Genomic DNA, 27,832 nt, shown 5'->3' with positions numbered 1-27,832 from the left:
CATTTCCGAGCGTGATTTAATGTGACATTCATGTTTTCTTTTGTTATAATACAGTGCTTTTTTTTTTTCTTTTCCTTTTTTTTTTTTACAATCTTGTGTCCATGTTGTTTTTTTTTTAATTCTTTATACTTCCATGTTTAACCAGACACTTGTTTGTGTAGCGCTACGCCTATGCAAAACACACTTACCTGTAGTCTCTTTCTCAATGTCATGCAAAGTGTTCATATTCCAGGTGGATGAATGTCCTGAACATTGTACCCTTGACTCAAAACAACAACAACAACAAAAAAAAAACAGCAATAAAGACATTGAGGTATTCCACGTTGTTCTGGTTCCTTTCATAACGCCACAAAGCTTGGATGGAATTAGAAAAGGTCAGGGGTCAAACACAGACAAAACCACATTCAAACTTGAGATGAATGAGTGGGAATAAAATCAGAACGCTGGGAGACAAATAGCAGGAAACCTGCCCCTGCCTGTCAGGAGGAAATGGAAAGTCATTCCCCTGCATATTTAAATTCTTATGCATTAAAAGCACCGGTGCTAATTAGTGCTGCTAATTGAGTTTGGGAAGTTAAAGGACTCTATCTGCAGACGGCAAGGAGCGTAACTTCTAATATGAGAGAGGAAACGTGCTAAATTACAGTGAGGAACCTGGCAAAGCCTGATGAGTGGCCTTAATTGTCTCTTGTCTCCAGGCGGCGGGAAAAACAGCACACAGACTACTCAGCCTGTATTATTCAGACTCGAAAACGCAGGTTGCACTTTGCATGGAGTGAAAATCTACTCGTCTGCGTACTTCAGCGAGCACATCTGGAATATTTGGATGTGGAGATGCAAGTTCACGCCAGTTCTTTACACTGAACAAAAGCAACATGTCTGAAATGTCGGTACAGCACACACAAAAAAAAATGAGAACATTGGGGAATCATTACTCTCCCACTAAAAAAAAAATAGTATTTCAAAATGTTAGTGTACCAGTTTCTCTTCTCTTCTGTTGAGAGCAGTCTGACAGCAGCTGACGTGCAGCGAGTTAATCAACCTTCAGCAACTTTACAGATCGTTTTTCCAGTTTTGTACAGAAATCTCATTTAAAAAAAACTTCATCCCTTCACAAAGGCTGCCAAATATTTAATTATGTTGAAGAGCCCTTTAAACGCCAGTTTGATGACTTGATGTGGAGCCTCTGATTTGAAAAATTCTACTTTAGAAATTGTGGTCTTTTCAAGTGAGACCAGGTCACGTCACACACAGGACGGGAAAGAACAATCATTTAAAGAAGTTCATGTCCAGACCTCTCCCGTCATGTGAGGAGCACTTGAAGGCAGCATTTCTCTCCAGGTATAACTCATCGTTCTGCTTCCAACAATAGAAGCGACGGTCCTGACCAGTCATGCAGGAGACATGTGGTCACATGATGGACGTAAGTGTGTGTTTTAGTTTGGGGGGGGAGGGGGGTGGTTGAACTTGTCTTTGTCTGGATGTGGAAGAATAAGACGGGCACTTGCTTCATCTCTTCTTCGGGGGATATATAGGAGGTAAGAGTCGAGCATGGCCGTGACCTCAGGGCGCATGAGAGCAAACACTGAACACGTTGATGATTTTGATACAAATCCACTTTTTTCCCTCCATTTTAAAAACCGACGGGATAGCCTCTGGCTTATATCGCCTCTGCAAAGTGTGACGATGGCCTAAAATCTTAACGGAGTCTGACCTGAGCGTGGCGTTCGCCGGTGAAGGAGGCGCTAAGCCGGCCCTGAAAACTGGTCATGTCGGTGGCGTGCTTTGGGATTTCAGCTAATGCTACCTAATGCCCGAACCGGCGGCCGCAGCATTCCTGCCACTGTCAGACCGTGTGTGTTATTCCACCGTTCCAGCCAGACGGCGACTGACCGCATTCATTAAAGCAAATACACATTTAATACCCCGGCCATGTCGGCACCGTGAATTCCGTCGGGAGTTTCCAGTCCCCGCTTCCCAGATGGGATTCTTCTCGTCCCGCTCTCCTATCTTCGGCCTTTCACAGTCGCCGCGGCGTTTGAATTCGAGAGCGCATGCAGCAGGGTTTCTCTCAGAGCAGTCAGGTGTGAATGTGACATGCAGAAGATCGAAAGCGCAGCTGGAACTTGGAAAGAAAGCGCCGCGGCGAGCTCCAAGAGACGTGGAGATGATTTTGTTTTGTCATCCATTCAACATACATGTACGTGTATAATAAATCTCTTTTATTACAAAAGGAATGGGATAAACTTGTCTCCAGGATGAGGAATATGTTTAAAAGGCAGGACAGACTGAAGAGGGACGGCCGTGTGAGCGTCGGCCAAACCGGCAGCTGACCAAAAATAGCCCGTCTGAATATGGCTCATTGATTTACTGTGAGTCCGGACAAAGAGAGCCAAACTCACTGTCTGGAGGAGCTGCCGCCTCACACCTGTTCACAAGCTCCCTCCATTATTCTTATAAATAGATCCGAGCGCCTCCCCACCTCACCAACCGACATCCAGAACCTCTGACTCTGACTTTTATGATGGGGTGATTTGTGTGCCTGTAAAGAAACGACACGGCGTACAATCTGACACACACACACACACACACACACGTCAGAATGTAGCAACCGTTTCATCTGTCTGAATAAAAAAAACACAAAGATCCCACATATGTTCACGTTTTTTATTCAACCTCATTTGTTCCTTTTTCCGAGCAATTTTCTTAAGTTTTTCTCTTCCCACCAACAGACAAATAGAATTTGTTGTGTTTTTACCAATATATCACTCAACTTTTGTTCTTACCTTCAGTTGGAAAACAGCAATTCCTTCCTCAGTTCCGTTTAATGGCGTCATTAAAGGACTTGATTGTGATTTCCTTTATTGGAGGGGGTCTGGCGTTCCAGCGTTAACACATGATGCATCTCTTGAAGGCACCAATAAATAGAACAGAGGACACAAGTCAATGCGTCGAGTCTCGGGAGGATATTTCTGACACTGAATGAAGCATGTGAGCAACGTGAGGAACAGAATGTCGTTTCTGAAAAATACACTTTTTTTTCCAGATCTGTATAAAGTATTTTTAGTCACTTGGATCTTTATATATCTATATCTATATATATATATAAATATATATATATGATCTGATTTGCTTCATAAATAGAAAATCCAGGATGTATAAATAATGTAGAAGTTGTGGTTTAAAGTAAGTTATGTGAGGGAATGACTCCAGCGGATCCAAACATATATTCATGAGCTTGTTCGAAAAGGGAGATTGATGAAAATTAGAAAAGCAGGGTTTGGAAAGTTCTGATCCCATTGTGTGGTTGAAGCTTTAAAAGACTGTCTCCACTGTTGGCCAGAATGCGTACTGATTGCGTCTAGACCCTTCCTGCTGGGTGAGACGCCCACTTCCATCAAACGCCAAGACACGGTTTCCCAATGGCTTGAAATGAAAATATAAACCTCAGCTCCCTCTGACCCTGTCCGCGCAACAATTTTAAGACCGTGTTTATATCAAAAGTGCTACTGAAAGAGAAAATAACAGGAAGGTAATCACAGACATCAGACTAAATCGCACTTCTTATGACGGACGTCTCCTGGCGAGCGCCACTTCAAAGCCGACGGAGTACCTGGGAAATCATTCACGAGTGTGCGTATCAAAGCCGATCCGATACGCGCGGCTTCAGATACACCGGCGCGTCCCGGCAGGATGCGCGCAGCCGTCCGGGTAGTTTCAGAGCTTTTCGGATTCCAGTCGGCTGCCTGCAGCCTTGATCACTGCCAAGAGGAAATGGCTGAGGATTAGGCCTGGAGCTGTTTGGAGCCCTGGGCCCTCTGCCTGCAGTGCCCACGGTGGAATCATTTCAGATGCTACAATTCTTCCAATCGCACAGCGCGCATCCAAATACGTCTTTTTTTCTCTTTTTTTGGGGGGGGGTCAAGTTGTTTGTACAATTGATAAAAGCACCCAAAAGGACGAGAAAAGAAGAAAGACGCCGATCATCTGTCAGAGGGGAAGAAATCTCAAGGGCCTGTAAAAACATTCCAGTCAATAAGAGGAGGAGGGGAGGATAAACTATCACACACACCACAGAGAGAAAGGGATGGAGACAGTTTGTGTGTTGAGTTTACATCATTTCAAGAGAAAATCTTCTCAATGTGCCTCACGGAGCATCTTCATGATGATTAACTGTGTTGCGAGCCGAAGCAGTGATTCTGACCTTTCACTGCATCCCTGTGTGATGCAGGTTATTATAATCCAAGATGGCCGACGAAGAAGTCGTCGAGGAGATACCGTGAGTATTTCCACCGTCTCTCTGAAAACGGTTACAAAACGCAGCAGCAGCAGGTGAGCCGATCGTCCTAAACTTCACTTCTTCCCTTCTTTCCAGGGAGGAAGGTGAGTAAAAAAACCTCATGATCATCCTCTGTTGTCACCGCTGGCGTCGGTTTCTGGATGCATCTGACCTGAATATGTCTGCTCAGAGGCAGAGGAGCAGCCGGAAGAAGGTAAAACTTCTGCACGAATTCACATGTGCATGTGTGTGTGTGGTGTGTGTGTGTGTGTGTGTCTCTCATCTGCTGTCAGCGCCGAGGAAGACATTGTGAGCTGGTTCAGGATGTTAGTATTTCATTTGTCGACACCCGTCAGTCAGATCACATCAACTCAACTGTCAGCTTTTATTGGAATTATCACTCACATTTTCAGCACCGTGGCGGTATGTAGCGCACGCTGACAGAAAGTTAAGATTTTCTGAGGACAGTGCTGATCCTTTTCAATCAAGTTTGACTAGAGTGGCTCACAAAGATTGTGCACTACACTGGGTAATGAAAAAAAAATAACAAACCAGAAAATTCCAGAAGAAATTTTGACTTTGTGAGTGCAAGCTGCTGCCGAATCTGAGTGTGCGTGTGTGCCATGTGTTTTCCTGAATGACACTGTGGGCGTGACACACATTTCAAGACAGGCCTGCCACGTGAATGAAACCCTGGGTTCACAGCTTTAATTTTGAGGCGTAAGACCATTTTGTATGAAAATTGGCGAAATTTGTTTCTTCTTAATTTTGAATTTAAAAAAGTGGTAAGGCTATAGTTAGACTATTTCCAATGAAAAAAACAAAAAAAAATTCTTGATTTTGACTTTGAAAAAGTGATAAGGCCACTTTAAGGGATCCTTCAACATTTTGGGAAATTGGCCCATTTAGCGCAATTCCTTAGTCATTTCGAACAGCATACTTACTTTTTTTTTGTGAGGGCGAGCTATTGTGTATTCTGAGGTGAGTCGAGGAGGGCTTTGCGGCGAACATAATGGAAGTGGGCGGTATTTTTGCTTCCCCTCATCAAACTCATCAAATACACAATCCAACAACCCCAAAACACTTTGGTGGACAAGTCATAATCCGCACATTCACTACGCTGTGGAACACCGACAAATAATATTGTAGCGTCACGACATTGAAGCAAATACTGGGAACTACTTTTTCTGAGTACAGTTCTGAGCGGAGTGACACGCTGTTCAACCATTGACGTAGTGTAGTTGCAATGCTTTCACCCACACGGCTGGACGTAGCTGAAAGTGCACAAGTTTGAAAAGGTTTACGAGTGATGTTCAAAATAATATGGCTTTGTTTCATTATTAAAAAAAAAAAAAAAAATCGTCCTCGTCAATAACAAAGTCTGCCATGATCAGACACCGTCTTCTTCTCAAGTTTTGTAGAAGGAAGTACCGGCACTAATCAGCCACTTTTGAAATCACTACGCCCAGACACCATATTTAGTGAGTAGTTCCGTCTTAGCAATCTTCGCAAAAACAACTCAATCTCGTAATTTTGCATTAATATTTCACAGCGTAGTGAATGTGTGAATTATAACGTGTCCACCAGAGTGTTTTGGGGTTGTTGGATTGTGTATTTGATGAGTTTGACGAGGGGAAGCAAAAATACCGTTCACTTCCATTATGTCCGCAGTGAAGCTTTCCTCAGACCCACCTCAAAATAAATAACAGCTCGCCCCCACAAAAAAAGTAAGTATGCTGTTCGAAATGACTAAGGAATTGCACTAAATGGGCCAATTTGCCAAAATGTTGAAGGATCCCTTTAAGACAATTTTTTTGTGAAAAATGATAACGTATTTAGGAAAACCATTTTTATTGAAAAAAACATTTTTTATTAATTTTGACTTTCAAAAAGTGGAAATGCTATACTAAGACCATTTTTTCTGTCTGGCACAAAAAAAAGTTTTTTTTTTGTGCCACAAAAAAAAAAGCACCACAAAAAAAAAAGTTTTTTTTTTTTGTGGTGCTGTAGGCAGGATTCGACATCTCCGCCATCTTGCTTAGGGTTACCTAAGCAAGATGGCGATTTGACCCATCTAAGATGGCGATTCAAAACCCAGCACAGGCAATCCTGTCCTGTTTTCTCTGACATCACGCCCTTACGCAAGTTAAGCCCCTCACACAAGAACGTGCGACGAACGCCCCTCGACCAATCACAGTCAGAGCCTCAGGGGCTCTTCTGATTGGTCAAAGATGCCGGGAGCGGTCGAGATTCCTTTTCAGCTCAGAACAGAGACAGACGGAAACGCTGCGCCCTCGCGGTAGTGCAATTATGCTACACTCCTACATGATTATCAGTGGATACTCTAACATTGAATCCAAAGAAAACACAGAAAAATTAGCATTGACTAGCAAAATCCTGCCTACAGCAGCTTTAATTTTGACTTAGTGGTAGTGGTAAGGCCTTTTTTTGTGAAAAAACTAAAAAAAAAAAAAATTTCTTGATTTTGACTTAATAAAGTGAAAAGGCTATAGTAAGACAATTTTTCTGAAAATTGGCAAAAAAAAATGTTTTCTTTATCTTGATTTTAAAAAATTGGTAAGGGCACAGTAACCATTTTTAGTGAAAAAACCAAAAAAACAATAGAAATTTCTTGATTATGACTTTAAAAAAGTGGTAAGGCTATAGTAAGACCATTTTTAGTGAAAATAAATTCTTAATTTTGACTTTAAAAAAAGTGGTAAGGCTACAATGAGACCATTTTTAGTGAAAAAAAAAAATTTCTTGATTTTGGCTTTAAAAAAGTGATAAGGCTTTAGTAGGATCATTTTTAGTGGAAAAAAAAATTGAAGTCAAAATATATAAAAAAAGTTTTTGCCAATTTTCATTGACATTGACATTTCATTGACTTTAAAAAAGTGGTAAGGCTATAGTAAGACCATTTTTGGTGAAAAAAACCAAAGAATTTTTTCTTTCTTGATTTTGACTTTGAAAAAGTAGTAAGGCTATAGTAAGACCATTTTTGGTGAAAAAACAAAAAAAAATTTCTTGATTTTGACTTGAAAAAAGTGGTAAGACCATTTTAGTGAAAAACAAAACTGAAGTCAAAATAAAAAAAAATGTGTTTGACAATTTTCATTGATATTGATATTTCATTGACTTCGAAAAAGTGGTAAGGCTACATAATCATTGGTGAAATATTTTTTTCTTAATTTCAACTCCAAAAATGTGTTTGGGGACCGTCCAAGAGTGTAAATTGAAGGAAGGAGATGGGAGTCGAACCAGTGACATCACATACCAGAGGCCACTACTTTACCAAGCAGGCCACAGACACAACACCATTTTATTGCAAAAGTGTGATAAGACCATTAATCAGTGAAAATCAGAAAAAAAAAAAAAGAATTTTTGCTGAATTTCGAATTAAAAAGACGGGTCAAACTGTCGTAAGACTGTTTTTGTGAAAATTGGTGAAATATATGTTGTTGACTTTAAAAAATGGCAAGCCTATAGTAAAACCATTTTTAGTGAAAAAATAAAAAAACAATCTGTCTTGATGTTGACTTTAAAAAATGATAAGGCTATTGTAAGACCATTTTAGTGAAAAAAAAACATTTCTTGATTTTGACTTGAAAAAAGTGGTCAGGCAAGACCATTTTCAATGAAAAAAAAAAAATTTTTTCTTGATTTTGACTTTGAAAAAGTGGTAAGGCTACAGTAAGACCATTTTCTATGAAAATTGGCCAAAAAAATGTTTCTTAATTTTGACTTGAAAAAAGTGGTAAGGCTATTTTTGCTGAATTTCGATTAAAAAAGACGAGTGAAACTGTCTTTGTGAAAATTGTTGAAATATATGCTGTTGACTTAAAAAAAATGGCAAGGCTGTAGTAAGACCATGTTTAGTGAAAAAAACAAAAAAAAATTTTTTTGATGTTGACTTTAAAAAATGATAAGGCTATCGTAAGACCATTTTTAGCGAAAAAACAAAAAAAAGTGGTAAGGCAAGACCATTTTCAATGAAAAAAAACAAAAAAAATTTTTTTGAAAAAGTGGTAAGGCTATAGTAAGGCTATAGTAAGACAATTTTAAGGAAATTGGCAAAAAAAAAATATTCTTAATTTTCATTGTAAAAACGTGGACCATTTTTGATGAAATTTGGCGAAATATTTTTTTTCTTAATTTTGACTTTAAAAAAGTGGTTAGGCTATAGTAAGACCATTTTTCATGAAATTTTGCAAAACTTTTTTTTCCTTAATTTTGACTTTAAAAAAGTGGTAAGGCTATAGAAAAACAATTTTAATGCAAATTTGCAAAACAAAAATTTTCTTAATTTTGAGTGTAAAAATGTGGTAAGACCATTTTTCATGAAATTTGGCAAAATATTGTTTTTCTTAATTTCAACTCCTAAAGTGTGCTTGGGGACCACTCATGAGCGTACATTGAATGAAGGAGATGAGGGTCGAACCACTGACCTCACATACCACAGACCACTGCTCTACCAAATAAGCCACGGACACAACATCACTCCACTGCGAAAGTGTTACAAAATCATCTATGAGTGAATATTGGAAAAGAAAAGAAGACCACTTTTAGTGAAAAAAACTTACAAATAATTTTCCTTAATTTTGACTTTAAAAAAGTGGACCATTTTTCATGAAATTTGTCGAAATATTTCTTTCCTTAATTTTGACTTTAAAAATGTGGTAGGGCTATAGTAAGACCATTTTTCATGAAATTTGGCAAAATATTTTTATTTCTTGACTTTGACTTACCATTTTTAGGAAAATTGGCAAAACGAAAAAATTCTTAATTTTGACTGTAAAAATGTGGTAAGGCTATAGTAAGACAATTTTAAGGAAATTGGCAAAAAAAAATCTTAATTTTTATTGTAATTTTTTCATGAAATTTGGCAAAATATTTCTTTCCTTAATTTTGACTTTAAAATGTGGTAAGGCTATAGTAAGACCATTTTTGGTGAAAAAACAAAAAAAAATTCTTGATTTTGACTTGAAAAAAGTGGTAAGACCATTTTAGTGAAAAACAAAACTGAAGTCAAAATAAAAAAAAATGTGTTTGCCAATTTTCATTGATATTGATATTTCATTGACTTCGAAAAAGTGGTAAGGCTACATGATCATTGATGAAATATTTTTTTCTTAATTTCAACTCCAAAAATGTGTTTGGGGACCGTCCAAGAGTGTAAATTGAAGGAAGGAGATGGGAGTCGAACCAGTGACATCACATACCAGAGGCCACTACTTTACCAAGACACCAGACACAACACCATTTTATTGCAAAAGTGTGATAAGACCATTAATCAGTGAAAATCAGAAAAAAAAAAAGAATTTTTGCTGAATTTCGAATTAAAAAGACGGGTCAAACTGTCGTAAGACTTTTTTTGTGAAAATTGGTGAAATATATGTTGTTGACTTTAAAAAATGGCAAGCCTATAGTAAAACCATTTTTAGTGAAAAAAATAATAAAAAAAATCTGTCTTGATGTTGACTTTAAAAAATGATAAGGCTATTGTAAGACCATTTTAGTGAAAAAAAAACATTTCTTGATTTTGACTTGAAAAAAGTGGTCAGGCAAGACCATTTTCAATGAAAAAAACAAAAAAAATTTTCTTGATTTTGACTTTGAAAAAGTGGTAAGGCTACAGTAAGACCATTTTCTATGAAAATTGGCCAAAAAAATGTTTCTTAATTTTGACTTGAAAAAAGTGGTAAGGCTATTTTTGCTGAATTTCGATTAAAAAAGACGAGTGAAACTGTCTTTGTGAAAATTGTTGAAATATATGCTGTTGACTTAAAAAAATGGCAAGGCTGTAGTAAGACCATGTTTAGTGAAAAAAACAAAAAAAAATTTTTTTTGATGTTGACTTTAAAAAATGATAAGGCTATCGTAAGACCATTTTTAGCGAAAAAACAAAAAAAAGTGGTAAGGCAAGACCATTTTCAATGAAAAAAAACAAAAAAATTTTTTTCTTGATTTTGACATTGAAAAAGTGGTAAGGCTATAGTAAGGCTACAGTAAGACAATTTTAAGGAAATTGGCAAAAAAAAAATATATTCTTAATTTTCATTGTAAAAACGTGGACCATTTTTGATGAAATTTGGCGAAATATTTTTTTTCTTAATTTTGACTTTAAAAAAGTGGTAAGGCTATAGTAAGACCATTTTTCATGAAATTTTGCAAAACTTTTTTTTCCTTAATTTTGACTTTAAAAAAGTGGTAAGGCTATAGAAAAACAATTTTAATGCAAATTGGCAAAACAAAAATTTTCTTAATTTTGAGTGTAAAAATGTGGTAAGACCATTTTTCATGAAATTTGGCAAAATATTGTTTTTCTTAATTTCAACTCCTAAAGTGTGCTTGGGGACCACTCATGAGCGTACATTGAATGAAGGAGATGAGGGTTGAACCACTGACCTCACATACCATAGACCACTGCTCTACCAAGTAAGCCACGGACACAACATCACTCCACTGCGAAAGTGTTACAAAATCATCAATGGGTGAATATTGGAAAAGAAAAGAAGACCACTTTTAGTGAAAAAAACTTACAAATAATTTTCCTTAATTTTGACTTCAAAAAGTGGTAAGACCATTTTTAGTGGAAAAAAATAATAATAATATTCCTTTATTTCGACTTTAAAAAAGTGGTAAGGCTACAGTGAGACAATTTTAATGAAAATTGGCCAAAAAAAAATCTTACTTTTGACTGTAAAAAAGTGGTAAGGAATATTAAAGGAATATTATTTTAGTAAGACCATTTTTCATGATAACTGACGAAATATTTTTTTCTTAATTTCAACTCCAAAAGTGTGCTTGGGGACCGTCCAAGAGTGTAAGTTGAAGGAAGCAGATGGGAGATGGGAACTTGAAAAAAGTGGTAAGGCTATAGGAAGACCATTTTTAGTGAAAAAACAAAAAAAAAAAATAAATTCTTGATTTTGACTTGATTTTGACTAGGAAGGTCATTTTCTATGAAAATAGGCCAAAATTCTTTTTTCTTAATTTGACTTTAAAAAAGTGATAAGACAATTTTCAGTGAAAAAAAAACAAAAAAAAAAATTTTTTTTTTGTTGATTTTGACTTTGAAAAAGTGGTCAGGCTGTAGCAGTAAACTGGCCTTTCATGATGACATGACAGCAACCCAGGGGTTCATTCATGTGGCAGGCACAAAGTCAACATTTCTTCTGGAATTGTCTAGATGTATCACATCGCAGAAAAGAAGCTCAACCCAAGCTCACGATTTACCACTTTATATCAATTTTTTCTTCAGGTGACATTGAGCAATCGAGCTTTCAGAAAGCAAAATGCAGGTTAGCAGAACACATGAATTCACACACTATATCAGGAACCATCGTGGTCTTCATTATTTTGTAACTCATATTTTCACGATGTAACATGCAGCACTTTACTTCTAGCTTCATAACTAATGTGTTGACTTTGCTCTGCTGTATTTCGACTTGAGGTTCTGGTCGTTTGCCCCGCGGCAGATCCAAACAAAGTCATATTGATGGGCGGTGCAATTATGAAGCCTAACTGGTGTTTAGGCCGCTTTGATTCCCGACGTGTTACGAAGCGCTCGCAGGCCCCGTCTGTGATCCGGGATCATTCCCTGTTTCGGCTTTGTTTGGCATGAATGTCAAACACCTGCAGTGTTTTTCAACGCATCCCGAGAGAGACAATGTGACAGAGCTCAGAATATGACCAAATCCCAGCCGCGAGCTGTTTGCCACCGACTCATTGATCCGCTAATCCATATTTTGTTCACTCAGTCATGGAGACTCTGAAAGAGAAAATGTTTGTGTGATTTGTTTTTCATCTGTAAATAAAACCTTTTTTATATTTCTCTCTTTCTCGTTTACGCCCTCGTGGCGTCTCATTGCCGGGGAGTTGGTGTCGTATTCCTGTTTTCTTCACTTGTTTTCCACCGACAAACTTTGACTGTTTAAATTCTTCATGTGTTCTTTTAATACAGAAGTCGCCCCAGAAGTTGAAGGTAATGAATGATATTAATACTTAAGCGGATATGATTCAATTTTTTTACAAATTTACAAGTTTTATTGTGCATGTTCATGCTCAGTACCTACTAATCACTGCTATGTTTCAGCCGAGAAGTTGAGTATTTGTTGAAATAATCCAAAAATAAGATATTCTTTTGAAGAAAGCAGGGATGTCTACACTGAAAAAAAAAAAGGCTTTTCATGCAAGAACACAGTTGACAGTCGCTTTAAAATATTCACATCTTCCACGTCTGATATCTTCTGTTTGTGAGAGTTGTTTCATGTTTGTCCAAAAGCTCAGACTTCTTACCGATTCTAAGATAGAAAATATGAGTTATTGTATCCCTTGAAATCCTTTGATATGATTTATTCACTATTCTGTTGATGAAATGACAATGTCTAATCGTGTCCTTGTTATTTATTACCACCTCAGCTGCGCCTGAGCCCACAGCTGATGGTAGGAACTTTTTTTTTTTTCTTTTTAACATCTGTCTGTATGAGAGGTCTGCAACCCAGGGCCAGGAGCCAAAAAGAAAACAAGCGGGGAAAAAAATGTTGGATTTAGTGATAAAATGTCTTAAATACAACCTAAGATGCTGTTTTTATGTTTATAGTCAAAGTACAAACTAAACGTTATGAACTGTGTTGTTTCTGATTTAAAGATTAAAGCTGTTTTCTGGCTCCAGACAGAATTTTAAAGGTAGAAAAAGCCCCTTTTTGCAGGTCTTTAAAGGTTGCAGACCTCTGCTGTAAATCTTCCTGTTAACAAACATTCGCATTGTCGCGGACTGACGGCCTGCTCTCTGTTTCACGCTCCGATCCGCCGCCTCGCCTTCCAGAGCCCGAAGAGGAGGGTACGGCATATTTCATCCTCTAAAATCTGTATGCACAGCGCGGCTCAGCGCTGCCATGTTTGAGTTGCAGCGAGGAGTCATCGCTGCCCAACTATTTGTCAGGAAAAGTAATCACGAGCTCCAATCTTTGTGATTCTGTGTTGGAGATTAATCATTTTCACGGTGCAGATATCCTGCAATCTCCCTCGCCTCCTCCCGAAATATTTGTCCTGGTAACACTTTAGTGGAAGAATTGCCTCCTCTGTCTGAACGTAAACAGACATTTTATGACTTCTGCTTACTTTTACGGAAACAGTTTAAACTTTCCATTTCTTTGATGCATCTTATACATAAATGTATTTAACCGAGCTGGGTTATATGATCACGCTTTCATTGTTTTCTCACCACCTCAGAGCCTCCGGCGCCAGAAGCTGAAGGTGAGGCCTTTTCATCCTTTCTTTTTTTCGTTTTCTGCAACAGACGTCAGGATCATTCAGTGGATCCCAACCTGGTTTCTTAAAGACTTTCAGATTACCTTGGAGACTGGCTGCTAAACAGTTCTCTGAAAATTACGGTGAAACCAAACAGACAACATCAGGATCAGATCAAAAGAAAAGTTTGTTTTAGCAAACCTGTTTCAAGAACCACTGGAGCAACATTTCATGGGTTTTTCTCTGTTCCTTTTCCAAAGAGCCTCCAGAAGAGCCTGCGGAGGAGCCCGCAGAAGACGGTAGGTTATTTTTTTTTCAGCCGTTTCTGCATGATCGGACTAAATTAAACCATCAAATGTTTTGCATCAAGTTGGATTTGGGAACGCTATGGGTGACGTCACGAAAGCTACGTCCACTGTCTTTACTCTCTATGAACATAGCCGCCATATTGGATGAGGACCCGCTTGGCCTCAAGCGATGCTCTTCTTTCTTGAGGAAGGCTTTTTTTTTTTTTTACACAGTTTAAAATAATCTGAATTTACACCTCATCTTGACGTGGTTTCATTTGTTACAAGCGTAGCTCTGACCCACACTGACTATACATTTATTAATGCGGCTTTTGGTACTAAAATACTTTACCCAGACAAAGACCGTCATGTCAACACTTTAGATTTAGACATTGTTACTTTTTTATGATGCACAATAAAAGCGTATTATATTACAACATATGAAGTTGTTATTCAAAAAGATGAATTTATATGTACTAACTTTTCCCATTTCCTTCCTGTAGAAGCTCAAGTTGCAGATGAAGGTACTGTGAATCTTCTTCTTCTTTTTTTTCCGCTGCATGTGATAGCTATGGCACAAGTAAAATAAAAACCGCTCCTCAGCACAAACTCAAAACAAAGGCTGTGTGGTATTTGAGAAACAGCTTTAAAGAGACTATAAAGAAATCCCCTCAGCGCTGGCAGCAGCCGATCCCGACATGCTGTTCCACAATCTGTCCTCCACTCGCTTTAAAGCCACAGTGCCGGACATCCAGTGCCAGACACTCTTTACAGCCACGTCCAGCAAAAATGATCAAATCCACCCTGGCTGTATGTGGTCAGTGGGAGAGAGAGAGAGAGCACCGACATGTTTTTTTTTCCATATTTAAGATTGAGATGGATCTTTTCTGGTATTGAGAAGAAAGAGATGAATGAGAATGGGGATTGTTTTAAGAGGTAAACATAAATCAGAATGACCTGAGCCTGTTCTCCTTTCATTACGACAGATGACTCCAAACCCAAACCAAAGTAAGTATTTTATCATTTCAGCTTCGATCGCTTCATGCGACCAAACCGCCGGCTCCTTCACCCGATATTATTAGCATTATAAACCAGACCGATTGCGTTTCAGGGCTTTTGCTCCAGCCATGACGGTGCCAAAGATTCCTGAAGGAGAAAAAGTCGACTTCGACGTAAGTGATGGAAGAAAAGATTTCTCGTTTGCTGAAAACAGAAGCGGCACTGAACTAAGCGTCAGATCATCTCAAACAGACCGAAATAACCATGATCCGGCCCAAACGCTGATGAAGGTTGTGTGACCTGCAGGACATCAACAGGAAGCGTCACGAGAAGGATCTGTCTGAGCTGCACTCGCTGATCGAGGCCCACTTCATCCAGAGGAAGAAGGACGAGGAGGAGCTCGTCGCTCTCGTCAACAGGATTGTGAGTCTTCCAGGAACGCGAGCCAGATCGCTGGAGTGATGCACCACCCCGAGCAAACAATCACACTGCACCGGTGTGTGTGTGTGTGTGTGTGATTAGGAGAAGCGTCGTGCTGAGAGGGCCGAGCAGCAGAGGATCCGAGCTGAGCTGGAGAAGGAGAGGCAGGCTCGCTTGGCAGTGAGTTCCTCTATCTCTATCTATCTAGTTCAATAAAAGCACTTCACAGATGACTGATAAAAGATTACGACATTAATATAACATATTAATAATGCCTAATTGTGTCTTTTTGAGTGGCACAGATCAGTGTGATTGCCTCAGAGACATAAAAACGCTTTCTCCACTCTGCGCCACAGGAAGAGAAGGAGAGGAAGGAGATGGAGGAGGCTCGGAAGAGGCAGGACGAGGACGCCAAGAAGAAGAAGGCCCTGACGAACATGACTCAGCAGTACTGCGGCGTCCAGCAGAGGGTGAGTCATCCGGCGTCTCGCGGTCCGCCCGTTCACGAAACGGAAACGCGACTCCTTCCCGTCGCTCTCTCGCCTCACAGCAAGACGGAAAGAGGGGAGCGAAGAAGCAGACGGAGAGGGAGAAGAAGAAGAAGATCCTGGCGGAGAGGAGGAAACCGCTCAACATCGAGCATCTCAACGAGGAGAAAGTCAAGTAAGGAGGCGGGGACGCGGCCGGAAACACGTCGCGGGACCACGTTTCCGTTGTTGACTGTGGAGGATGTTCCTCCACAGGGAGAAGGCCAACGAGCTGTGGCAGTGGCTCTTCACGCTGGAGGCCGAGAAGTTTGACCTGACCGAGAGGCTCAAGAGACAGAAATACGATGTAAGTGTGGAAAAAAAAAAAAAAAAAAAGAAGAAAAGAACAGTAGTTCTCAAAGTGTCCCCAACTTTTTTTTTTTCCCCAATCTAAATACTTGAATACTGTTCAAAAAACAAATAAGGTGTGCTTTATAGAACATTGTTTGGAAGGTGCAAAACAGATCAAAAAAACATTTTATTTCAACTTTTTTTTTTTAAATCTCTGAACTAGATGAAAAATCTAACTGGATATTCGAAAACTCCAATTGTTTAATCCAATTTTTTTTTTTAAAAATTAAAAAATTAAAGTCAGCGTATTGATGTGTTTTCTGATCGTCACTAAGATTTGTTTAAATTTATAGAAAAAAAAACTGAAAACCTTTAAACAATCATTTGATTATTTTGATAATGGCACTTTTTTTCACATCATTGTTGAGGCAATAAAAGCATAGTTATATAGGAAGTCTTCCATAATCTGTAACTGTAAATAATGTATATATTAACTGTACCCTTGACTTTCTTATTCAAATTGTTGAAAACTATGATTCCCTTTTGGCGATATTTCTTTGGATTGAAAAAATCTGAAAACAAGATGCGCATGAAAAATCCACAAAAGATAAAATGATGGAGCTCAAAACTTTCATCGTTTTCCGATTGTTCTTCAACTCGTGCTTACAGATCAGTTTACTCCAAAGCCGAATCAGTGAGCAGCAGAAGTTGTGAGTAAAAAAAAAAAAAAAAAAAAAGAGGCGTGTTGTGTAGTTTTGTTCTGTCTGTGTCAAGAGTCCGAGGGTCTCGAACCGGGGTCCCAGAGGACGGGACCAGAGCCGCAGCGCGAACAGGTGGTGTGTGTTACTGCAGAAACTCGCATGTGGTGGTTTAATCCAGGAGTGCAGGAGTCAGGTCTGGTGGGTCCACAGTAAGTCTGCGTTTGATGTTCAGTCGAAAAGAGGAAGAAAATACATGAAACGACGCTTTGAGGAATTATTTGCTTTGTCTCGCTGGGAGTTTGATGGTGAGAGCATTAATAACTCTTTCTTTTCTGGGAGTGTGAGGATTCAGATAAGCAAGCATTTGTCCTAAAATGCCAAAGAATTAACTAATTTCACAACTGTGTTCAGGAAAAACAGGCTTTTAAATTTTGCACATTAATTTTTTCCAAAATAACTCAAAATCTGACACATAAGTGAGTTTTTAGGTTTGTGTTAAAAACGTGAGGCACACTGGTGAACGTTGTCTAAACTGCAGATTTTGTACTGACCTTTCTGGATACCATAAATGACGGCAAAATATTAGAAAACTTCAAATTCCTGCCAAAAGTGGATAAAAACATGGCACTTAAACGCCTCAACAGTGCTTCAGATCAGCCTTGAAGAAGGTGAAGCTTGAAAAGTGAAAGAAATTAAGACCGAAAGGTTTAAATGACTGATAACTTTCTTCTCTTTAGCTTTACTGTCTACTGATGAAGGTTAAATGTTTTGTTGATAATAAGAGGAACCTGAAGAACCGTCTTCGTCCTCCGTCGAGATCTTCAGGACCGTCCGGTCCGCTCTGGCGTCCGTCTGACCTGTCTTTGTTTTCCGGGCTTAGCCAGACCTCCCGTGTTTGTCCCCCACAGATCAATGTGCTCCAGACGCGTATTCAGGCCAACCAGAGGTAAGTGGGAACTCCACCTGAGGTTTCCTGGGAAATCTCGGGCGTCGTTCCACGCGTGGAGCCGTAGCGGTTTTCCGGTCTCCGTTTAAAGAGCCTTCGGGGAAGTCGAGCGTCAGACTCTTCTGACAAAAGTGCAAATTTTGTTCTTGAAAACATACATTCAGTTGTTCTATTTGGCCTCGTATGTGTTAAAATCCTTCACGGACTTCGTCATCTTCCTGAACTTCCTTCAAGGCCTTTTAAAGTCGCATAATCCCACCAAGCGGGAACATGTGACCAGGCGCCGCGTCGAGTGAGCGGCAAGATTAACAGAGGTGCCGAGAAAACTGCTCCTCCTGCGGCTGTAAACAAGTTAAAATCTTTTTTTTTTTTTTTTTTTTTTGTTACCCGTTTTAAACAGCCATGAAAAATATCAGTGTGTTTTCATTTTAGCTCCTTTATGTCAAATATTCTCTAATAGTATAAAACTGAGATCTGCACATCAGCCAACGTGTTCTGCTCAAACCAAAACCCCAGATGCTTGGAGATTTTTAGAAATAAAAAGAATTCAGGGGAAAGAGCATCTGTGTGAAAATTTAAGACAGAGAGAAAAGATGCGTCAGTGTGGAAGCAGCCGGTAAGTGTTTGTAGTCTGCTTGTCAAATGTGTGGGAGACATTTGTTGAAGGCTTCACGGCTTTTGGGCAAAAGGTGCAGGAAAAAACAAAAAAAATTTTTAAAAAAGCATCAAAGGTAGGGCTGCTCCCGAGAGCGTGAGAGCATCTGTGAAACCGTGTGTGTGTGTGTGTGTGTGTGTGTGTGTGCTAATAGCATGACCTTCTGGCGTTTGACTTTTAATTCCTCCATTGTTTATCACCAAGCATGAGGAGACACATGAATAATCCGTTCATACGGTCTCAGATTTTTTTTTTTTTTTTTTATTCCCAATGCAAACTTCTCAATTTTAGCTTCTTCTGTGCTCAGCAAACAGGTCAGATCGCATCAGTGCTCACGCTGCTGAACAATTTCTCCACAGCGCCAAAGGAAGAGGCAAGGCCAAGGGCCGGGTGAGATAGACGGAAGCGTCAGCGGCGGGCACGTGACCCCGAGCGGCGGCGGCGGCGGCGGCGAAGCAACGCACGCTTTAACAAACCCTGTGCTGCCTGGAAACAATAAACACACTCGTACTTTCAGGCTTTCCGGTGTGCATTTCCTCAAAATCAGCGTCTCTCTTCTACTTCCTGTCTCACACACACACAGATCCAAAACATCTAAGTGGCAACAAAATACCTGTATTTATTCTCTCTCATGGGAACCAGACAGGATCACAGTGCACCATGTATTTCACGTGTAGGCAGCGATATGTAAACTGAAAACCACACATTTAAATAACACTTCAATAAATAGTGAGAACGCTATACAGTTACAGTGTGGCGACGATAGTGCAAAAAAAAAGAAAAGAATTCAAACTTCATGGTTTGGCGAAGATGAAAAAGGATCCAAATGAAGGGCTGGATGACGACATTTCATGTCTTTAAATAAGCTAAAGGTCTCTAAAAGTCCATTTCCCTCCTGGTTGACCACGCCGACAACTTTCTAAACTCAAATCGATTTGTTCATGAAGTCTAAATGTTCGCTTCTGGTAGACCACGATGACATCTAACTGTACACTAGAGCTTCGCTGTGTTTTTTTTTTTTTTTTTTTTTTTTTTCTAACTTCCATGATGAGAGCGTTGAGCGTCGGTCGCTTCGCTTCGGTTCCTTTTCATCACCACAGATGTGTTTCCCTGATCTCGGCGATCACCTGGCTGGCTTTCTGCAACGCCTGGATTCAACAACAGCAAAGATAGAAAAAAAAAAAAAAAAAGCACACAGATGATGAACTGACTGATAGAAAGAAAGGTCCTGGTGGATTGCGGGGGGGGGGGGAGCGGTGCATGCTGGGAGCTGGCTACCTGGAGCATGTCGGCCGCCTCCTTGCGCCGCTGGGCCATGTCCTCCGACTCGGTCAGCAGGTCGTTGAGGAGGCCGGATTTATACAGCTGGCCGACCAGCTCGCTCTGCAGGCTGTCCTTCACGTGGTTGACCAGGAAGTGCATGACTGCCTTTGGCACGCTGAGGAAGAGGAGGAGGAGGAAGAGTAAAGACGGCGGCGAGGTTTTCCAACGACGCGCTCCAACAATTCCTACCTGTCCTGGATGTTCTTGCGAACGATGAGAAAGTAGGATTTGATGAGGCGCTCGATGACTTCGCAGTCCCGCTGCTCACGAGACGACAGCTTCCTGGCGACCGGCACCGGCTGGACGGAGACACGGAGACACGGAGACCAGGGTTTAGCGGTTACTCTCTTCCCGGGGCAGCGGCGTCATTCCCGCCGGCGTTCGGTTACCACATCCAGGAGGTTGACCACTCCCTTGAGGGGGCTCCCCGGCCCGGAGCCCGGGGCGTCCTCGCCCTTCTTCAGCATGCCCCTCCAGTTCCCGGTGCCGTCCTGCTCCCCCGGAGGCCCCGCCCCCGCCGCCGCCTGCAGCGTCACAACATCCGTGTTACAAGCGTTGCTTGATGCCAAATCTTACTTTTTGTTTTTTTTAACTTGTGCAAGAAAAAATAAGAATGAGCATCTTTAAAGCTGATTTGTTCAGGGAAAAGTCAGGGGAAGGCTACACGTCATCTGACTGGTGCAATCCCTAAAGCTCCACCGCCGCCACGGCGGAGGTAAAAACAAAAAAAATAGGAATCGATCGCCAGCACACAGCAGTCGGCTTACCTACACTGCACAATTCCCACAATCTTAAAAGAAGACATCCATCAGGATAAGAGGTCGGGGAAGGAAAAGAGAGAGCGGGGGGGGGGGGGAAAGACGGCTTTAAGGGCAAAGTTTGGGTGGAACGGACAGTTGTTAGTGCAAGTCCACACAGGCTGAAGGAGAGCGGAACAGGAGCACAGATCAGAGTGCATGCCAGCAGCCCATGCTCATCCATCCATCCATCCATCCATCCATCCATCCATCCATCCATGCCCCACAGCCGCTGGGCTGCCGATGGGCCCACCTTGGCACCGTCCATGTCTACTCCGGACGCGGGGGACTCGCCAGAAGCCACAGTCGGGCCGGCCGGGCCTTTGCCAACGGACTAGCAGGAATATGAGAGCAGGAATGAGGAGAGGAAGAAGGAAAAAAAAAATAAAAAAAAATACTGAGAAGAAATGTGGGGAGACGGGAGAAAAAGAGGCTGGCGGCTGAGAGCCGAGAGGGGGGAGAGGAGACGTCCTGGGAGCCAGAGAGGAGATGTGGGATAAAATTCCTGGATGGAAACTATCCGAAGCATTTGGTTCCTGCTCCTGCAGCGCTGAGTGATCATCGCTTTACACTCGAGACGCCGCAGCCACAGACGAGGCTCTGCACTCTCCAGAAAGACAGTTAGCTTTTCTTTTCTTTTCTTTTTCTTTACCTTATCCCGGGGCACTGAAGCAGGCAGCTCTCGCATCCTGTTCCTCCTCTGCTCCTGTAAACACAAACCCCGTGTTACTCTGCGAAGAGCGTCCCGGGACAATATGTGAGGCTGGAAATGATCAGTCCGTCGGCAGAATCGGTGCGAGGCTTTCAAGGTGGAAATGAGGCAAAGTCCAAACATTAAACAATTCACATACAAAAAAATAAATAAATCGCAAGCGTCTTCTATTCATAAGACAAAGATCAAGACAGGAAGAGAAAAATGAAATAAAACAAATAGAGATCAAAAAAAAATCAGTGGAAATAACGACTGATGGAAAACAGATTCAATAAGCTCTTCAACATTTCTCTCATTCCTTTTTCAATATGAATTCATGTACTTGAGGAAATGCACTGATAATTATAGTTCAAGACATTTTATGACATTAATTTGTTTATCTCATGTCTGTGTGTTTACCACCTGAACCACTCTGTTGATTTGAAATCATTTCAATTATTCTTCCATCCTTAATGGCAAGAGAACAAACCTCGATGTTGTTATTCATGACGCCGCAGGCGTCGGCGAAGTCCGGATGCTTGGTGTTGATGTAGGCCAGCTCGATCGCCACCAAGTTGTGAACCTGCGGCGAGAAACGGGAACACGATGAGGGATCGGCGGCCGATTCGCGTCGCCCCGGGGCGTGAAGACGAACAGTGAGGTACCATCTCGTTGGTGATGGGGAGCCTCTTCCTCAGGAGGGAGGTCACCACTTCCACGATGGCCTCGTGCAGCTTGGGGAACCTCTGCAGCTCCTGTGGAGACGAGCGGGGTGAGCGCGCGAGTGTGAGAGGGGGAGGCGGGGCGAGCGATCGGCGGTTCCGCCGACGACCTGCGTGCTGTAGTTGCTGCAGTGCTGGATGATCCGCTGCATCTCCTCGTGCACCAGCTCCACGCAGCGCAGGCTGGGCTCCTCCAGCCGCTTCACCTGCTTCTTCACCAGCAGCTCGAAGGAAACCTCGGGCACGAACAGGGACGGACGGGGGCCCTGGAGGAGGGGGGGTTATTAGGATGGCTGCGGCTCTAACGGTGAGATAACGCAGCCGCGCTCACCGTGGCGTTCCTTATGGCGGTGAGGATATCGATGGTGCTCAGGCCTCCCAGAGGATCCACAGACTCCAGCGTTCTGCCAAACGTCTCGTGGAATATGTAACAAATTCTGGCTCCGCCACACCTGGAACGCAGCGGCGGGGGGATATTAGCTGTGATGTGAACCCTGTGGCCCCGGCTCCCGTCAGCTCTTCCCTCACGGAGGAGGCCTGCGTGTGTGTGTGTGTGCGTGCCTCAACTTCCAAGTTGGATCACATTAAAATGATGGAACCAAGTGTTGGTTCTGCTCTGGACCAACAGCGCCACCATGTGGGGAGGGGAGGGGACGCGCCCTGCTACTCACAGCTCGGCCGTCTCGATGTACTTGGCCGTGCCCTCGATGGTGTTGCAGTACTCGGTGGCGAACTTGGTGATGAGCTGGAGCAGGGTGGCGCTCTGGTCCTCCACCGGCTCGCCGTAGCTGCTGAGCAGGGACTGGTACTGAGCCGCCAGCACGTTGATCCGCGTCTTCAGCTCGGGCAGGCAGTCCCGGATGTGATGCATCAGCAGCCTGACGGGGGCAAACGGCAGAGCAGGCGGCGCAAACACAAATTTCTTACCAAATGCACGAAGTTTGAGAAACTTGAAGACTGCATCCGATACAGTGAAACCTCCTGAACTGATTCATTTGAATTTGTGAGCACACACACGAACCTCGACTTGTGCCGAGTGTTGCATCCTAATCCCTCTTAATTTCATCACGCATCAGTTATTCAGTGAAATTAAAGAAACCACCTCCTCGCGTACCGCAGACATGAGCGGCTTTTAAGGCGCGCTCCGCCTGGGGGGACGTGAGATCGAGCCGCCACGTATCACCCGATACCGGCCAAAGCTCCCCGCCGCTGCGACTACCTGATGAGATCAAACTTTGAATGCTTGACTGAATAAAGGAGGTGAAACGAGGCCTTCAAGTACGAGGCGCGCATACTGAGCAGCCATCAGGGAGTCGTCGCGATAAAAAAAAAAAAAAAAACGCTGTAATGATGGCGGTTTCTCTCCCGGGAGCCGTCCGTCAAGGTGACACCGGCCGCTACCTGTTCAGAGTCCGGGCCAGGTATTTGGTTCCGTTCCTGGTGGCGAGCGACGGGTACTTCTTCTGCAGGAAGGCGTGCTCGTCCCGGATGGCGTCCGCCACCGACTTCTTGTTATTGATGTCCAGCTGACTCCTGGTCAGTGAAAACAAAGAGAACGGAATCAGATCCATTCACCGCCGTCTGTTTCCGGAGGTGAAATAACGATGATGGATATGAATTAGTAATCACGGCCGAACCACAGCAGACGCCGATGTTTACCCTCGTCTGTCATCGTTAAGAAATCGATCACTCTCGTCCCGTTACGGCCCTTTCATTTCAGAGTCTTATTAAATGTGGCTAGTGAGACCTGTTGACGACGCCGATGAGGCCCAGCTTGACCGGGATGACTCTGCCCATCAGGACGTCCATGGCGTCGGTGCCGGCGTCCATCAGGTCCAGCTTGGTCACCACCGCCAGCGTCCTCCTCCCTGAAACGGTCGCGGGAAATAATCAGCCGATCGGCTCCAAACAAACCGCGTCCTTGGTGTCAGATTGCGTCCCCTACCGTCGGGGTCGACCTCCCGGGCCACCTTCAGGGCCTCCGAGGTCGCCATGTCCGTGTTCGCCGCCGTGACGGCCAGGATGATGCAGTTGGGGTTGGAGATGTGCTTCAGGATCAGATCTCTTATCTGCACCTCGATGTCCTTGGGTTGATCGCCGACGGGCACCTGAAGGCGGCGGCGCCAATTAAAGGCAAAAAAAAACAAAAAAAAAACACGACACACCGCACGTCAGTTTGATTCATTACCGGTTGGAGCAGAGAAGATTTCTCAAATTAACACATGTTCAACCAGAGGGGACGAACTAATGAGGCTGGAATGAAAGCCGGCGTGCGCTCCGGCTTTGACAGCACGCGGCTTAGAAACATCAAGACGGGGGTATTAATTCTCAGCCGCCTGCAAATATCAGCTACAGAACGGCGCCGCCAGCCGGGAGATTAACACCGGTGGCCAGGTGGGCCCGCCGGATTTTTTTGGGGGGGTTTTTAATTTAACTTCCTTTAATGAATACTTGTATCTTTCAAGACGGGAAATGTTGTGGAACTAAATTTCCCCGAGGTGCGGCGCGTGATCAAAGCGGTTGTGTCTCGGGGAGGCAGGAAGTGCGGCGAGCGTTACCTTAGTGATTCCTGGCAGATCCACCAGCGTGAGGTTGACAACGTGAGGGGAGAAGATCTTCAGATGAATGGGCTCATCGCTGATTCCCTGCAGAGGGGCGAAGGGGGGGAAGAGGAACTGCCTGATGTGTGTTTTAGCAGCTTTGAACCGATTTACAGAACGCATGAAACCATCCCAGACCGGAGAGTTTAGACGATAAAAAAAACACATTAAACAGTTCAAATCTGTCATTATACTTTTTATCTGATTTATGGAGAAAATTGTGTTTATCATTGAGAGAGCTGTTGTATTATTTCCCTCATGTTTCAAAATAGACAATTATTTGCTTTAGCAAAGCACTTCCTGTTTCCAGCTGGTGAACCTGATGGATGCACTTAACTTCAAAATGGAAAAATTGCTTGGCAGAAAACTACAGCAAGTAACGGTGTCCATCTTTACGACTGTGGAATTGTAACTTATTCACTGTCAGGCTGGACAGTAATACTTAATGCTTACGAGATCTTTAAAGCCTGATATTTTAACTATAAATAGTGAAATACTTTTTGGATCGCTTTTATCAACTTTGCGAGAGATTTGTTTAATTAACTAGTATATCTGCATACTGACTTTAAAGCTTAAAGATATAGAAATGTTCTTGAACAACCAAGGGCTGAAATTGTCAACGCTGACATATTTTAGTGAGTGCCTCAAATCGTGATGTTACAGCAAGAGGAAAGCTGGAAATTATATTTTTTTACTCAATAAAGTTTGTGTAATTTGTCAGCAATGTAATGTGAAGAAGAGAGATCCATTTAGGATATAAAAATACACTGATCGGACAGTTTTCCAGCAGTGATTTGATCTTTAGCCTCACAGTAACAGATTCAGCTGCGTATCTTCCTCGCCGTCAGCTCAGATCGGCTCCAACTTTGTGACCCTTGTCTGGAAGAAGATGCAGCTCTGACATTGGCTTTGATGGCGAAGTCAGTGAGAGAAGAGATTTGCTGCGATTTTTACCTGCATGTGTATGATGCTGCTGCGATATAACATCCTGCTCACAGATGTTCTGAAGCCTTTAAACTTATCAAAGTCGAGACTTTTAGAGAGACAATTGTCAAAATGGCATCAGGTAGATACAAAAGCATCTCAAATTACTTCTTTATATGGAAAAGGAGGATCAGTTTAAAGGCATCACCTAGAATTTCCATCAACTTTAGATTTTTTTCAGCATTAAAACTTTAATAGAAAAAGAAAGCTCAAAAGTCAACTAGAAATGTGACTTCGAACAGGTAAATAAGTCTTATTGATGTCTACAGATTCAAAGACTTTGCATAGACTTTGACCTCGAGCATGTTTCAGGACTGCCAGGTGAAACTGGAACACCAGAAGAACACAAGAACATACCAACTCTGCACAGAAAGACCTGCAAACTAAGATTTGAAACTGAAATGCTCTCACTGTGGAGTGTGACATCAAATCAAATTCTCCCACACAAACCAAAAAGTTCTTCAATAGAATGGCTGCAAATATTTACACAGGAATTATGTCAGCACAAAGAACAGTAGCCACAAACATTGAGCAACAACTACATTTACATTCAGCCTGAGAGCTGCAGTTATGTCAACAACCAAAATAATTTGAACAAAACTCGATAAGCAGACGTCTTTTTCAGTTTGACTTCAGCTTTCCAGAATGACTTCGGAACCCTTCAGGAGCCACTGGCCTTAAATTACATGCCATAAAAATGTTAGTGCAGCATTCTACGGTGGACTCAAATTTGATAGTCATACATACTGCTGGGAAATCCACTTTAATCGCTTCAAGGTAGCTGGCTTGTGGGTAAAAGCTGTGTATTCTGTCTGTTAGTCACTAATCTGTGTTTTCCCTGCAGCTGTATCATAGTGTTCTTATCCCTTCAAGATCAGGCAGATTTACTGGTTTGATTCGATTGAAGTCTTACCTTATTATTACCAGATATTCGCTCAGTTTCACTTTCAATTTCTTGTCTGATTTCATCAAAATCTGTGTAGATCTGCAAAAACAAAGCCAGACGATCACATCACAACGCTCACAAAAATAAAACACATAAGAATAAAAAGAGCAAACCTTACCTTGTTCTTGGTGTGTAGAAATTTCCCCCACTCTTCACCTTCTCTTCCTGCAAACCAAAGCAAACATTGCATGTCTCAATTCTAACCCGATGCTCTCGCAGCAGGCGCTGACTAGTGCGGCTTGAAAGAAACTACGCGGTGCAGGAGGCTAAAGGGAGAGCATTAAACACGAGGATCGATGCCTGACCACTGGTGTGCTGAATAAAAGCAGCTGGAGCCACAGGATGAAAGGGACGGGAGCAACAACAGAAGAAACTAAGCCAGGTTATTAAATATGAAGACACCTGTACAGTGCTCCTTTGTGAAGCACCGTGCTTTTTTCACACCATGGCATCTGCAAGTGGGCAGAAAGACAGCGACAGAGGTTTAAAACTGAGGACTGACAGTGATGACAGCCTTTCCATGTGCACGTATCGGATCACGAAAAGGGGAGAAAAATGAACTCGAGCAGGGGCATCTTCCTGGATGTCCTTGCAGTGGGGCGCTGCCACCAGCACCTACCACTGTCGTCGTTCTTCCTGGCATCTGCAGGATCCACATGGACCAGCTGGAGTATGAGGGGTCGCCTGGTTACGATGCCAGTCCCACGAGGCAGCAGATCCCGGCCCACCAGGCTCTCCAGCACAGAGCTCTTTCCACTGCTCTGCAGACACAAACACATGAGTTTAGAGGCATAAACACTGCTTCCCTTCTGATTTCACACACCAGCACCACTTGAATCAGAGTCAGCTAATCTAATTGCACCTGTCTTCCTCAAGCACTGACCTGGTTTTGGCCAAATGAGGCACGTGTGTGCACGAGACTCTTATTATAGCACTAATTGAATGAGATCAAAATAGATTTCGCTGTCACTGCCAGTGCAGACAGTGCAAACGAGTTCTGCAGCAGTCAGATTGTAGCAGAGCTCCCTAGGCCTCTGTGTAACCTCTGTACTGACTCCTGCACGCTGTGCATTACATTAAACATCTGATTCTTTTCAAAGCGTGTGTTACACTAACGCAAGGTTATCCAGCTAGCATGACAGCAGCTATGTTTGTAACTGCACACAACCAGAGCATTTACCTGAGTCCCCACCACTGCAATCTGCGGCAGCTGGATGATGTCCGCTCCCACCGTGTTGAACACATCCTGGAGCTTGTTTATGACAGGAATGAGAGCCTCCATACTCGCGGTTCACGGATTAAACTGGTTAAAAACTACCTTTTTTTCGTGATGGAGCCAAAGTCATTCAATGTCCCTCCGACACCACCATTGCAACAACACCCACTGCACGGCAGCGAGCTTTTGTGCC

General features: G+C 42.4%; 2 protein-coding genes across 4 annotated transcripts; one reads left to right on the top strand and one right to left on the bottom strand.

Moving 5' to 3' along the window:
• Positions 1 to 54: 54 nt before the first annotated feature.
• LOC115404429 (dynamin-1-like protein) lies at positions 55 to 27,802 on the bottom strand. 3 transcript variants are annotated; one of them, XM_030113751.1, is made up of 20 exons: positions 27,604 to 27,802; positions 27,043 to 27,184; positions 26,542 to 26,588; positions 26,391 to 26,462; positions 24,452 to 24,538; positions 23,839 to 24,001; positions 23,641 to 23,761; positions 23,295 to 23,426; positions 22,565 to 22,771; positions 22,225 to 22,345; positions 22,004 to 22,159; positions 21,837 to 21,926; positions 21,662 to 21,754; positions 21,133 to 21,186; positions 20,734 to 20,814; positions 20,073 to 20,207; positions 19,873 to 19,982; positions 19,639 to 19,798; positions 19,450 to 19,508; positions 55 to 75 (listed from the first exon to the last, which is right to left on the bottom strand). In XM_030113751.1, the coding sequence occupies exons 1-19, from the start codon at positions 27,703 to 27,705 to the stop codon at positions 19,452 to 19,454; spliced, it is 2,130 nt and encodes a 709-aa protein (XP_029969611.1). In that variant the 5' UTR covers positions 27,706 to 27,802; the 3' UTR covers positions 55 to 75; positions 19,450 to 19,451. The 3 variants fall into 3 exon arrangements, with proteins under 3 accessions (XP_029969611.1, XP_029969610.1, XP_029969612.1); XM_030113750.1 differs by lacking the exon at positions 55 to 75 and having other exon boundaries at positions 18,959 to 19,508; XM_030113752.1 differs by lacking the exons at positions 55 to 75; positions 20,734 to 20,814 and having other exon boundaries at positions 18,959 to 19,508.
• Positions 4,248 to 18,779, top strand: LOC115404635 (troponin T, fast skeletal muscle-like). Its single transcript, XM_030114041.1, has 15 exons — positions 4,248 to 4,279; positions 4,376 to 4,383; positions 13,050 to 13,124; positions 13,517 to 13,540; positions 13,795 to 13,833; positions 14,325 to 14,345; positions 14,808 to 14,829; positions 14,933 to 14,993; positions 15,127 to 15,243; positions 15,343 to 15,420; positions 15,597 to 15,710; positions 15,791 to 15,903; positions 15,984 to 16,074; positions 17,668 to 17,705; positions 18,720 to 18,779. The coding sequence occupies exons 1-15, from the start codon at positions 4,248 to 4,250 to the stop codon at positions 18,757 to 18,759; spliced, it is 873 nt and encodes a 290-aa protein (XP_029969901.1). The 3' UTR covers positions 18,760 to 18,779.
• Positions 27,803 to 27,832: the final 30 nt, after the last annotated feature.

This window comes from Salarias fasciatus, chromosome 17 (genome assembly GCF_902148845.1).
Source record: "Salarias fasciatus chromosome 17, fSalaFa1.1, whole genome shotgun sequence".
Classification (NCBI taxonomy): Eukaryota; Metazoa; Chordata; class Actinopteri; order Blenniiformes; family Blenniidae; genus Salarias; species Salarias fasciatus.
Note: the sequence above shows the minus strand (reverse complement) of the source record. Positions and strands in the feature narration are given on the sequence as shown.